The 13,633-nt window shown below is 45.4% G+C and overlaps 1 protein-coding gene across 1 annotated transcript in view; it reads right to left on the reverse strand.

Moving 5' to 3' along the window:
• Nucleotides 1-13,262, reverse strand: part of FAM13A (family with sequence similarity 13 member A) — a 174,930-nt gene extending 161,668 nt beyond the window's left edge. The window contains 4 exon segments of the mRNA XM_056855228.1: nt 4,239-4,448; nt 8,323-8,518; nt 13,189-13,217; nt 13,220-13,262. Of these exon segments, the coding sequence (XP_056711206.1) occupies nt 4,239-4,448; nt 8,323-8,518; nt 13,189-13,217; nt 13,220-13,262 (478 nt within the window).
• Between the last annotated feature and the right edge of the window lie 371 nt (nt 13,263-13,633).

Raw genomic sequence — 13,633 nt, forward strand, 5'->3', positions numbered from 1 at the left:
CAACTATTTGTTTGCATTTATACAGTCGGATATCGTCGCGATGATGCGCCAGAAGACTTCATGGGAAGACAAGAGCAGGGAATCACGAGTAGATGGAAGACCTATTTAGAGTGGATATCAACGGAAGGAAGAAAAGACATTCGGTGGAAGATCCAGACTTTGTGCCCGCGGCTGGGGTTAAGAGACTAAAAAATATAGAGAAGGAGTGGGGCTAGGGAGGGGGATGGGAGGGATGGAAGGGAATGAGAAAAGTACGTTATACAAACAATGTATGTAGAATAAGAAATATATATTTGAAATTTGTATAAAAAGAAACAATAAAAAAAATATATCGGACTCCTTAACTGATCTGCCTTGATGAATCTGGACAAATCAAGAGCAAGATAAGAGCAGCAAATCTGAACACATGAACACGTGAAGCTGCCTTATATTGAAACAGACCCTTGGTTCATCAATGTCAGTATTGTCTACTCAGACCGGCAGCAGCTCTCCAGGGTCTTTCACATCACCTACTTGCCTAGTCCCTTTAACTGGAGATGCTGAGGATTGAACCTGGGACCTTCTGCATGCCAAGCAGATACTCTACCACTGAGCCACAGCCCCTCCCCTGAGGGTGTGACTTGACTCTGGATACATAGTGAGGTTGTAACAAAACTGGAGTTTACACAAAGGCACTTCAAGATGATGTTCTCCGTCACCACAGTATACTATCTCTCCAATGAGTAGCATTATTTGTTATCACAAAGCCTTGGAGTTACAAGGCCTAATCTATTCCATAAGGGAAGTGTATTTTCTGGCCATCTCCCTGATTAGGAAATGCCTTGGAGAACTCATTGTCTCTCACCACCTCTTGCCAGCTCTCAAACTCATTTGGTACTTTTCCAGTTTAACAAAAGTCTTTTTTTTATCCCTTGATGTTCTTAATGTTCTCCTTTCCTTAGGGTATGAATATTCTGCAGCCAAAGCAGCTGTAACCAGCATCTTCAGCCTACTGGAACAAGAGAAGTCTGATTCATTTGTTCCTGCTTCCTGTTATTCTTTACAGGACAGCAAATGTAAGGTTCTGAACAATACAAGAGATACATCATGTGCACCTAGGACTATCTCTCCATTCAAACGTCATGAACCCAATCCTCAAAATCATGGGCTGGAGACTCAGGAACATGCCATGGGCTCACACACTCACCCTCTACCCTCTTGTATGCAGATTCCCTCTCCACTTCCTTAAATTTTGACATTTACGTTGCCATTGTGTGTCTAATTCACTCTTCTCTACTTAAGGATAGATGGACTCACATTCTAGCTGTATCTGAAGAAGTGAGCTGTGGCTCAGGAAAGCTCATACCCTGCCAGAAATGTTGTTAGTCTTTAAGGTGCTACTGGACTCTTGCTCTTTTTTACGCATTACTCTTTTTTGCCCATTCCTGAGAATTGGCGAACGGGAAAGGCGGGGAGAAGGCGCAGGCGAGCCGTCTCCTAACGCCGTTCGCTGTATGCCGTTAAACAAAAAAAAAAGCCTTTTGCGGCTTTTTGTTGTTTAACGGGGGCTTTCGCCCCATTGAAAACAGCGAGGCTGCGCCTGCTAAAAAACAGGCGCAGCAACACTGCTCCCAGCACCGGCGTAAAGGGGTGAACGGGGACAGGATTAATGCGTGATTAGATGCACTTACGCTGGTGGCGAGGTCACGCCTCCTCCTATGAGGACTCCCCCCTCACGAATGCGCGGTAAGTAATTAAATCGTGGCACACACTGTCAATGGATGTAGTGGTGGCCATGAGCACAGAGGGCTTTAAAGGGGGATTAGTCAGATTCACGGAGGACATGCCAATCAAGGGCTACTAGCCAAAGGGAACCTTCACATTCAGAGGCAGCAAACATCTGAATACCAGTGCGGGGAAGGTCTTGACCCCAAAGCTCTGTCTGCTGGCCCTCCAGGGTAACTGGTTGGCTACTAGATGCTGTTCTGATGCAGCAGGGTGATTTTGAACAGGCAGGAACCAAGCCCTCTAACCCGCTTCATAAAAGCACCATTTGTTTGTCTGCAAACAGTGCAGTAATCTGTGTCCCCGTTTTAGTGTTATTTAGTGTTATTACTGCTTTCCTGAAGGTTTTTCCAACACAAACCGGAGCTTCAAGTGTTGCGTGGAGTGATAAGTATCTGGGGCTTTGATGGCCACAAACAAGCAGGTCATTCTTCTTCCTCACAGCTCAACCTTGTTCTTATCAAAACACAAGTTTGGGAGTGAAGGACAAGGCGTGCTGAAAAAGAACCCCGTGGCGAAATAGCCAAAAATAGCAGATTGGCAGGCCAGTTTTACTGCGAAGCTTGAGGACGGGAGCCAAGAAGCCTTTTCCGCTCACACAGCAAACTATTCACCCCTGTGAAAGTTTAAGCCAATAGTTCAATTTGTTATCTTTCTTAAACAGGAGGGAAACTAGGTGATTTTCATAATTTACACTTATAATAACAGGCATGTTTTGCTCAAATATCCTAGCCTAGTACTCACCAAGGTCGTTAATCTGTGTCTTAAGCACATACCACTTGGGGGAGTTCACAAGATTGAATGCCCTGCCTTTTGGTATGGAGGCTCATTCAAATTTGTAAAAAACAACAATTTTTTTAATTTATTTTTTAAATTAGGGAGAAGACCAAGGTGGTGGTGGTGGAGGAGGAGGAGGAGGAGGTGGAGACAAAGAAGAAGAGTTGGTTTTTATACGCCCACTTTCTCTACCACTTAAGAAAGAATCAAACCAGTTTACAATCTCCTTCCCTTCCTCTCCCCTCTACAGACACCCTGTGAAGTAGGTGAGGCTGAGAGAGCTCTTAAAGAGCTGTGACTAGCCCAAGGTCACCCAGCTGGTTTCCTGTGTAGGAGTGTGGAAACCCACCCAGTTCACTAGATTAACCTCCGCCGCTCATGTGGAGGAGTGGGGAATCAAACCCGGTTCTCCAGATTAGAGTCCACCGCTCCAAATCACCACTCTTAACTGCTACACCACACTGTCTCTCTGGGGACACGAACTCCCAGAACCTTTCTGCTATCTCAAACTGGGGTCCTACCCAGAATGAATGTATCATGTAGATAGGCTCCAAAGATCACACTGTTAATTCATTCTGGACGTTTACAAACCTCTTGAGCACCCATAAAAAGGAAAAGCTCTGCCTCAAGGTTACTCACCTAGAGGAGTTGAAAGTTGTGATCCCTACATATTTTCTCATTTTACATAATTTACTTGGTGGCAGTGGGGAACGGACCCTCTGCTCATTCAAAGTGGATCTCTATTAAAAAGCCTTGGCCAATTGAAGAAACAGAGTACCTAGTTCAGTAAAATACATCTCCAGGAGTTCTACTCACTGGTACAAATTATTTTGGAAGACAGAATTTGCATTTTTGCAATTGATAATAAGAATTCTTTTGGATGAGAACTCTGAACACGTCCACTTAAAACTTTCCAAACTTTTTTTAGAGGCAACTTAAAAAACAAACCCTTTTTTTTAAAGGAAAGATTGTAAAAGGAAAGAAGAAGAAGAAGAAAAGTTGGTTTTTATATGCCGACTTTCTCTACCACCTAAGGAAGAATTGAAGTGGCTTACAATCACCTCCCCTTCCCCTCCCCACAACAAACACCATGTGAGGTAGGTGAGGCTGAGAGCTCTAAGAGAGTTGTGACTAGCCCAAGGTCACCCAGCTGGCTTCATGTAGAGTGGGGAAACCAACCCGGTTCACCAGATCAGCGTCCGCTGCTCATGTGGAGGAGTGGGGAATCAAACCCAGTTCTCCAGATCAGAGTCCACTGCTCCAAGCCACCACTCTTAACCACTACACCTCTCTGGTGGTATACTACACAGTACTACACAGAAAAGGGCATGTGCTGTTTACACAGACCATTGCAATTTGGTATGAAATCGGAGCTGCTTTAAAGATCTGATGTTTCGTTTCCCTCACCTGCAGACCAGAATTTTAAACTCGGTTTTAAACTTGTAGCGAAACCATCAAGCCACGATTTCTTAAAGCACCCAATTTGGAAGGCGCAATAAACTGCGGTTTCTTCCAAACTAGGAATTCCTCCGTTTTGGTGCGGTGCTGAGCGAATCTACAGACTTCCCTGCTCATTTTAGTCCCAAATCGGGTAGGCTTCATCTGCTGGGTCTGAATGCATGTGGTGCCTATAAATGTAGCGGGCCAGACAAGGAAGCGTGTGCAGGACGTGTGGGAGCAACGAGAAAGCCAGTCACCTTGATAAAGCTGCATGAATTTGGGATGCAGCGCCGACGTGATCACTGCGTCTGGCAGCTCCCTCAGAAACAACTTCAGCAAACTGGCGGCTGAGCTCACGTCACCCTCTGCAGGCAGCTCAACGTCCTCGCCGTTCTCGTACTTTGCTCGCAGATGCTCCACGGTTTTCAGATTACCGTTCACCCTGAAAAGACCTTCCTGTGCCAGCCCTGTAATTACAGATGAAAAGGAGACAAAGTAACTAGCTCATCCCCCTGCTCTGTATTTGAAAAAATGCACAGCCAATTATTTGCATCCTCAGTTTAAAAATCTCACAATATTAATTTAGACACAGGGATGGGGGAGAAGGCCTCACCACACCTGAGACACACCTGTGAAAATGCTCTTAACGATGAACATTGTATTGACACAAATATTCTTTGAACTAAGTGAGGAAGTCAAAACATAAACTGGTTGCTAAAATTAGAGGAGAATTTACTAAGGCAAGTTTTATTATGTAATTGCAAAGTACCAATATTATAGAGAACGAACGAGAAGTAGCATATTTAATGTCAAAAAGCTAGAACAGTATATCTAAGGGAAGTTACTGAAATGGAAAAAAAACAATATGTTCACCTAGAAATTGCTCGTGTTTTATATTTTAGGTTCTATGTTTGTATTGTGTTGCTTTTGTCATGTTTCTATGTATCTTATTTTTGTTTGTACTTTTATGTTTACGAAATTAAAAAAACAATTATAAAAAACAAAAAAAGTATCTGGTATAAATACTTACAAATACAGTCATTTTATACAAAATTGTATTTCCATACACATTTCTAGGGACAGAACTTTTTTAGATTTTTTTGAAAACAAACCTAGTTGGGAAAGACCATAACAATCCACCTTTGCTTATCTCTTGCCTTGAAAACCCTATGGTCCTGGGGTTGCCATGAGTCAGTTGTGACTTGACAGCGCACAATTATTATCGTTATTTGTTGGGGAAAGGGGACTGGTGTCCTCAGTATGACACATATTATGAAACCTCAAAACTGGTAACTTAAATATGGCCTGTGCAACACGGCGCAAAACTGTATTCCTCTCAACTGATGAGGAAGAGTCAGAGGACCCTTTTGTTAGGAACAAAGAAATCAGTTTGCATTGAAGCAAGGGAACGGCAGTTTTAAGTTATGTTGGGAATCTCATGTCACAAAAAAATGCAACAAAACCTTTAAACGTTGCCTAATACCTGTTGAAAAGGATGTCGGGAAATTGATACATTGCTTCCTCACCATTGTACCAAATCAAGGAGGAGCTATGGCTCAGTGGCAGAGTATCTGCTTGGGAACCACAAAGTCCAGGGTTAATTCCCCAGCGTCTCCATTTAAAAGGATCTGAAGAAACAGGTGTTGGAAAAGCCCTCTCTACCTAACAACCTAGAGGGTCACAGCTAGTGAACAGTAGACAATGATGCTCTAGATAGACCAATGGTGTGACCATGTAGCTTCATATATGTTCACAGGGAACCTGTCCTTCAAGAAAATGTTCTTGACAATGCATTTACTGAGATCAGTGGGGCCATTCTTGTAACCTTGACCTCAGAATAGTATTTTCAAATGTATGCACTCTAGAATTTAATAGGTCACCACACAGAGAACTAATTGTTCATCTGTTCTTGGCAGCTAGAAGAACTATTGCTGTTCACTGGAGGAACAACAGATACACTGATAAGAAAGTCCGGCTGAAGGACAATCTGGAAAACTTCAGCCACAGCACAGTTGACTTGGCTACTTAAAGGTCAAACAGATCTCGATAGTTTTGCCGCAACTTGGCTTCCTTGGTTATTTTGTATTGAGCAAAATGCCACTAGTTTTAGAATCCAAAATCAACGTAATGGGTAGACCTCCAATAACAGAAGGGGATTTTTGCTGAATTCCCCCTTCCATGGCAGATTCATCCCTCATGCTGTTTCTGGGGGGTCTGCAATCCCTAGGGGGTACTGTGTGAACCAGGAGGGGACTCTGTACCATGGAGATGCCACTGTTGAGAAGCCTTGGGCATGTCTCCAGCGGGGTCAAATGGGAACCTCTAATCCCAAGGACACTTTGGTAAGATACCATTTGTCATCCTCATCATGACCCCAAGACCAAACCAAGCAACTCTTGTGGTACTGCCAGGGCCATTCAGTTCAGCTTGCTCCAAAGCCACTTTAACATTTATTCGTTTGGATATTTATACCCCACTTTTCTCCCCAGTGGGAATTCAAAGGGGGTTATTACATCATTCTTCTCTCCTAAAGAGAAGAGATAGAGTGACTCGTTGAAGGTCAACCAGTGAGCTTCCACAGTAGAGGAGGGATTACAAGCTAGGTCCCCCAGATCCTAGTTCAATAATCAATACACCAAGCTGGCACACTCTAACATCCCTATCCACCAGTGGCCTTAGGTGATACCCTATTTCTTAGTCCCCACTTAGGGTTGCCAACTATGGCTGCTGAGCCCTCAGTGGGGGAGGGGGATTCCCTACCCCAGATCCCATTGGAGAAAAAAAAAAAGGGCCTCATCTACTTATAGAAAGCTCTTACCACAGAGTTCCTGGCGATTCCTAGAGCAACCCAGAAGTGACAAAGGGTAGTTCTAGGAATTGCCAGACACTCTATGATAAAGCCTCATCTACTTACAGGAAGCTCTTTTTCCCCCCCCTCCGGAGGTCCCTGCTCATCCCCACAACCCTCCTGCCAGTTGCCAGGCTATTACCAACCTCCAAAGGGGGCCTGGAGACCTCTTGAAATAATAACTAATCTCCAGAGATAAGTTTCCCCGGAGAAAATGGCTGCTTTGGAGGGTGGACTCTATGGCATTAAAGCCCAATGAAGTCCCTCCCTTCCCCAAACCCTGCTCTCTCTAGGCTCCACCCCCAAACCTCTAGGAATTTCCCAACCCAGAGTTGGCAACCCAACTTATTTGCCACAGAGAGATAATTAAACTGGCCTTATGGTACAAGGTGTTGGACAGATAATACATTCATATAACTTTAACTCACTGTGTGTGTGTGTTAAGTGCCGTCAAGTCGCTTCCGACTCATGGCGACCCTATGAATGAAAGTCCTCACTACAGAAATGCTAAGCATCATGGATTATCTGGAGCAGTCCTCAAGGTATTAAAATGGAGAAGCTGACATCTGCTGGGTAACAGACCTCAGTGCAGAAAAACAAATTCTTTTTATATCAGAATATGAGCATCATATGTGAATATGGGTGACCCACTTCATCTTTCAAATAAATGGCCTTTTCAAAAGCATCAGGGCATGGCGCTGGTTAGACCCTCAGGGCTCAGAGGGAAATTTTGAAAATCAAAACGACTGCATAGTACTTTCAGTTTACCAATAGTTTAGTTTGCTTTATTTTATCTTGAGTTTACATTGGGAAGGAAAAGCTGAATGAAGGAGATAAATTCCAGGAGATTTCCAGGCCCCATCTGGAGGTTGGCAACTGTCCCAGGTATCCCTGCCAAATGTAGCTATAACTGCAGGGCAAGAACGGAGCCTCAGCAAACTCCAATACCTGGGGTCCTCTTGGAATAGAATTGCTAACCTCCAGGTACTAGAAAAAAGCAAGGCTCTGTGCTGTAAAGTAAGTCATCACAATAAGAGACAGTACAATAAACAAATTGTGTCAGTGAATATAATGGTGTCAAAACATACAAAAATACAATATACAAACACAACAATATATACATTAATCAAATGCACAATGTAGCAAACTAAAGTACCAGCTAATAATTCATTATGAAATTGACATGAAATAAGATGTCCATTCCAAGGTAAGCAATTTTTGACAAAAAGTCATAAAAGTATGGACAGAGGTTTGTATTTTCCCATAGGAGATAACCGAAGAACTGGAAACAGAACTCCGAGAAATCCACAACAGCTCAAAGGACGTGTCGTCTAGATCATGTGACCACGTTTTGCTATGGGCTTCATCAGCTGTACAATCATGAAAGACAATTCAAAAGATCAAATGGGTAATATCTTGCACTAGACCCGAAGGTTCCTTTCAAAGATTCCTGCTAACAAAAATATTTTCTGGGAATCCTGCAAGCTGCTTACCGTGGCGGGTCAGGTACTCGACTATGTCCCACACCAACGTGGGGACCCCGTCCCGGCTCAGCCCCTGCCGCTGCAGCTCCGCCAGCCCCACGCCGAAGACCTTCCGCCAGGAGCTGGCCCTCCGCCTGCTCAGGGGGGCAGCGGCGGCGGCGATCTTCTTCATGTCTTCCTTCAGCCGCACGGCCGGCTTGCTTTGCTGGAAAGAGCACAGGAAGAGCGAGCAGTCAGTCGCGGCCACCACCGGGGGCTGCATGCTGGGGGTGGAGGGGGGGCAACCCGGCCAAAACCCTTTCTGGCTGCAGAGGAGAAGGGGCCCCTCGCGGTCACATTCCCCGTCTGAATCCTCAAAACTCAAAAATAACCCCCCATGCAGAGTTAAGAATTTGGATGGGGGAAATGTGCATCTAGAGAGCAGCAAATGCAAGGCAACACCTCCCTTGCATAAATGGCCAACAATAAGCCCCCATGGAGAGTTTTGACAATTCAGATGGGGAAGAGAGCAGCAGATCCAAGGCAACACCTCCCTTGCATAAATGGCCAACAATAAGCCCCCATGGAGAGTTTTGACAATTCAGATGGGCAAGAGAGCAGCAGATCCAAGGCAACACCTCCCTTGCATAAATGGCCAACAATAAGCCCCCATGGAGAGTTTTGACAATTCAGATGGCGAAGAGAGCAGCAGATCCAAGGCAACACCTCCCTTGCATAAATGGCCAACAATAAGCCCCCATGGAGAGTTTTGACAATTCAGATGGGGAAGAGAGCAGCAAATCCAAGGCAATACCTCCCATGCACGCAAGCCTGGGAGGGCTGAACGCTTCGGGAGCAAGGCCCAGCGCGCCAGGACGAGGGGAAAGTCCGAGGGAGGCACCTCCGCTTGCGGGCAGCCGAGCCACGGGGCAGAGGGCCAGCAGTGTCAGAGGGGCATCTCCGCAGCAACTGAGGGCAGGGCCCGAAAGGAGAGAGACGCCAGAGGGGAAGGCCCCGGGGGCTCCTAAGCAGCCGCTCCAGGGAAGAGGGAAGGGGACTGGCGCCTCCAGAGAAGCCGGGGCGGAAAAGAGCAACCAAAACTGACCCGGAAGACTAGGGCCATTTATGCATGGAAGAAGGGTTTGCCTTGGATTGGCCGCTCTCTAGACACACACTTACCCCGTCTGAATTGTCAAAACTCTGCATGGGGGCTTATTGTTGGCCATTTATGCATGGGAGGTGTTGCCTTGGATCTGCTGCTCTCTTCCCCATCTGAATTGTCAAAACTCTCCATGGGGGCTTATTGTTGGCCATTTATGAATGGGAGATGTTGCCTTGGATCTGCTGCTCTCTTCCCCATCTGAATTGTCAAAACTCTCCATGGGGGCTTATTGTTGGCCATTTATGCAAGGAAGGTGTTGCCTTGGATTTGCTGCTCTCTTGCCCATCTGAATTGTCAAAACTCTCCATGGGGGCTTATTGTTGGCCATTTATGCAAGGGAGGTGTTGCCTTGGATCTGCTGCTCTCTTCCCCATCTGAATTGTCAAAACTCTCCATGGGGGCTTATTGTTGGCCATTTATGCAAGGGAGGTGTTGCCTTGGATCTGCTGCTCTCTTCCCCATCTGAATTGTCAAAACTCTCCATGGGGGCTTATTGTTGGCCATTTATGCAAGGGAGGTGTTGCCTTGGATTTGCTGCTCTCTAGAGGCACATTTCCCCCATCCAAATTCTTAGAACTCTGCATGGGGGGTTATTTTTGAGTTTTGAGGATTCAGACGGGGGAAAATGTGCATCTAGAGAGCAGCAGATCCAAGGCAAAATCTCCCATGCATACATGGCCTAGAGCAACTGCCCCATGAGGAGCAGTTAAAGCGCTAAGGGCCGTTTAACTTGGAAAGAAGGCGGTTAAAAAGAGCCATGATAGAGGTCTATGAAATTATGCATGGTATGGAGAGAGTGGACAGGGAGAAGCTTTTCTCCCTCTCTCATAATACTAGAACGCGGGGTCATCTGCTGAAGCTTCTTAGATCAGAGGAATATAAGAAGAGCCCTGCTGGATCAGACAAGTGGTCCACCCAGTCCAGCATCCTGTCTCACACATTAGCGAACCAGTTCCTCTGGAGGGCCAACAACTGGGCATAAAGGCTAAGTCCTTCTCCTGATGTTGCCTCCCATCCTGAGGTTTACTGCCTCCTGAGGTTTACTGCCTCTGAACATGGAGGTTCCCTTTAGTCACCATGGCTAGTAGCCACTGAGAGGCCTATCCTCCCATCAGGACCAGATTTGTCCAGGTCTGACTCCACCCAATAAATCAATTCTTTATCATGCAATGTGAAGAAGCACTTTCTTTGTTCTGAATCGACTGTCCATCAATTTCAACAAGCAACCCTGAGTTCGTGTATGATTCAAATTTAAATACCTTTATTGGCATACCATTGTACTATTCACATAAAAGGCCCACATGATTGTTATTAATTTTTCTTTGTATGGCAGGAGCTCTGACTTTGGTTGCCCTTTTCTTATACCCTGACCCAGGTCTACACAACTTGTGACACTTAAAGCCAAATGGAGCCATCTAGCGGCTTTTCTTGTTTTTGCAGACTGGGCCAGCCAGCAAGGAGATAAAGTTTACTTGTATTTACTTTTAATTTTTTATTAACTTAATTAATCCCCCCTGGTTCTCCCATGGGGACCAAAAACAGCTCACATCTTCCTCCTCTCCTCCATTTTATAGCCATGTGAGATAGGTTAGGCTGAGAGAGAGAGACTGCGTCTGGTCCAAGATGATTCAGTGAGCTTCCATGTCAGAATGGGGATACGATCCTGGGTCTTCCAGATCGCAGCCTGACACTCTAATCCAGGGGTTGCCAACCTTTTTGAGCCTGTGGGCACATCTGGAATTCTGACAAGACATGGTGGGCGCAGCAACAAAATGGCTATAACAAAATAGCTGCTGCAGGAGGTGGAGCCAGCCACAAAATGATTGCCACCGCTTAACTTTAGCAGCACATTGTTGATCTTTGTGCTGTGGTGGCAGCTGCTGCCAAAGCAACATTTCAAAAAATCTGCAGTGCAGAGTGGGACCACTGCTCTAACCACTACACCACCCTTAGCTGTGTTAGGTCACCATGCACAGTTGCTTTCGGCCACCAGTTGTGCCAAGCTACTCCAAACCACTATATAAATATTCCTCGCAGTCCTTCTCCAACGGAGGTAAATATTTCCATTCTGCAGATGGAAAAAGACTGCCTTTCTAATCATCTATTTTAAGTTCTGGGAACACCAAAGAACACAAGGCAGGATTCCATTTGTACATAATGAATGTGTAAAAGGCTGAAAAGACCCACACAACTTTTCATGTTATTTCTCCTTGAAGATGTTTCAGAACAGCAATCTGATCTTTAACTCAGCTTACAAGCAGGCAAAATGGGCCTAGACAGAAAAATGCGTCTTTCTCTCTGGAAACGGGGGGGTGGGGGTGGTTTGAATTTTCCAGTTAACTTTAACAATCGTTTACAAAATACTTCTCATGGCGTCAACGCCTCAGTTAAATCTCATCTAGTTTGAACAGGAAGAACTTTTTAAAAGACTGTCTTTTTTTAAAAAACTCTTTTTTTTAAAGGCAAGGTGGATTCCTCTAAATAGTTCCACTCTTAACACATTGGCTCATACTTATGTGGGTGGCGAACACACGCCCAGGCATGCTCAGGAATAATCCCTTTCTGAGATCAGCTATAGTAGAAAAGAGCAACAAAAATATTTTCTGGCAGGGTATGAGCTGTGGCTCACGAAAGCTCATACCCTGGCAGAAAATATTTTTGTTAGTCTTTAAGGTGCTGCTGGACTCTTGCTCTTTTCTACTACTGCAGACAGACTAACACGGCGACCCACTGTGAATTATCTTCATGAGATCAGCTAGGTGGAGATTCCAGGTGGTCCGCCCCCCCCTCCCGCAAGAAAGTGATGTTCAAAAGAGGACTCACGTAAGGGAAAGTCCAGAAAGAAAATAGTATTTGTCTTCTTCTTTTTTTAAAGGGGGAAAACCACAGCATATATACTTAGGCAGTGCTGTCAAGCACACTGCAAAACAGCCTGTGGTTAGGCAAAAAACAGGAAAGGTCTAAAAAGAGGATTAAAAAAATGTGTGTGTTAAGTGCCGTCAAGTCGCTTCCGACTCATGGCGACCCTATGAATGAAAGTCCTCCAAAATGTCCTATCTTTGACAGCCCTGCTCAGATCCTGCAAATTGAAGGCAGTGGCTTCCTTTATTGAGCCAATCCATCTCTTGTTGGGTCTTCCTCTTTCCCTGCTGCCCTCCACTTTTCCCAGCATGACTGTCTTTTCCAGTGACTCTTGTCGTCTCATGACGTGACCAAAACACGACAGCCTCAGTTTAGTCATTTCAGCTTCTAGGGTCAGTTCAAAGTTAACAAAAATACCCAGGCATTAATCAAATTCCTAAAAAAAAAAATAATAAAAAAAACTTGAACAAACATCCAAACGCACAAAACGCATCTCACATGCACTGAATTTCTATCGCACCGATTGTTCTATCCAAAGGAACCTACAAAACACCAGCCCAAAGTTGATTTTCCGGCTGAAAAGTTTTTAAAAAAAATCTCTGTCGTGCACTGAATATCCCGCTGGAATCCACAACAGGGTCACAGCGGATCGCTGCACCATTGGCACAGGAGCGATCCTGGCTAAGCGCCACACCGACTGGCTGGTTAACTTTATAGCAAATCCGAAACACAAGCCGGCGACACTTACAAAAAAAGTAAGGCAACATTTCCTTGCCGCAAACAACAAAAGGTAACCAGGTTTCCAGAGATCTGACCATCTGGATCCCTCCCCCCCGTTCCCACACTTGGAGCAAGAGACAGCCTGTACTCACGCAGATGGCTAATGCTCCTGCCCCCATTCTTTCAGAAGTGTCTGGAAGGAGTGATGAAGATCGGATGAAAGCATTAAGCGGACAACCGGGGAGCTCCCAGCCTTGCAAGCCTCGGGGCTCTTAAGGAGTTTTGCATTTATTTATTTTTGCTTCGGTTCAGAGGCTGCCAAGCAAAGCAAAGCAAAAAAACAAAACACAACGCCGCCGATCGGCCCCTCGCCGGTCTTGCCCCAAAGCTTTAAATTCTTTCTTGCGCCTCTGGAACCGCATGGCTGAAGTCGGTGGCTCGAAACTGAAATCGGAGCCGGCCAGTCTTTGCAGCGGCAGGCTGGGGGAGAAAAAAAAAAACGTCACATGACCCAGGATTTAGGAGTCATCAACATCTTTTCCCTGAACTTCCCCTGCTTTCTTAAGGAGCAAGAGGAAAGCTTTTTTCTCAAGACGC

The sequence above is a fragment of the Euleptes europaea genome, chromosome 9 (assembly GCF_029931775.1).
Source record: "Euleptes europaea isolate rEulEur1 chromosome 9, rEulEur1.hap1, whole genome shotgun sequence".
Taxonomy (NCBI): Eukaryota; Metazoa; Chordata; class Lepidosauria; order Squamata; family Sphaerodactylidae; genus Euleptes; species Euleptes europaea.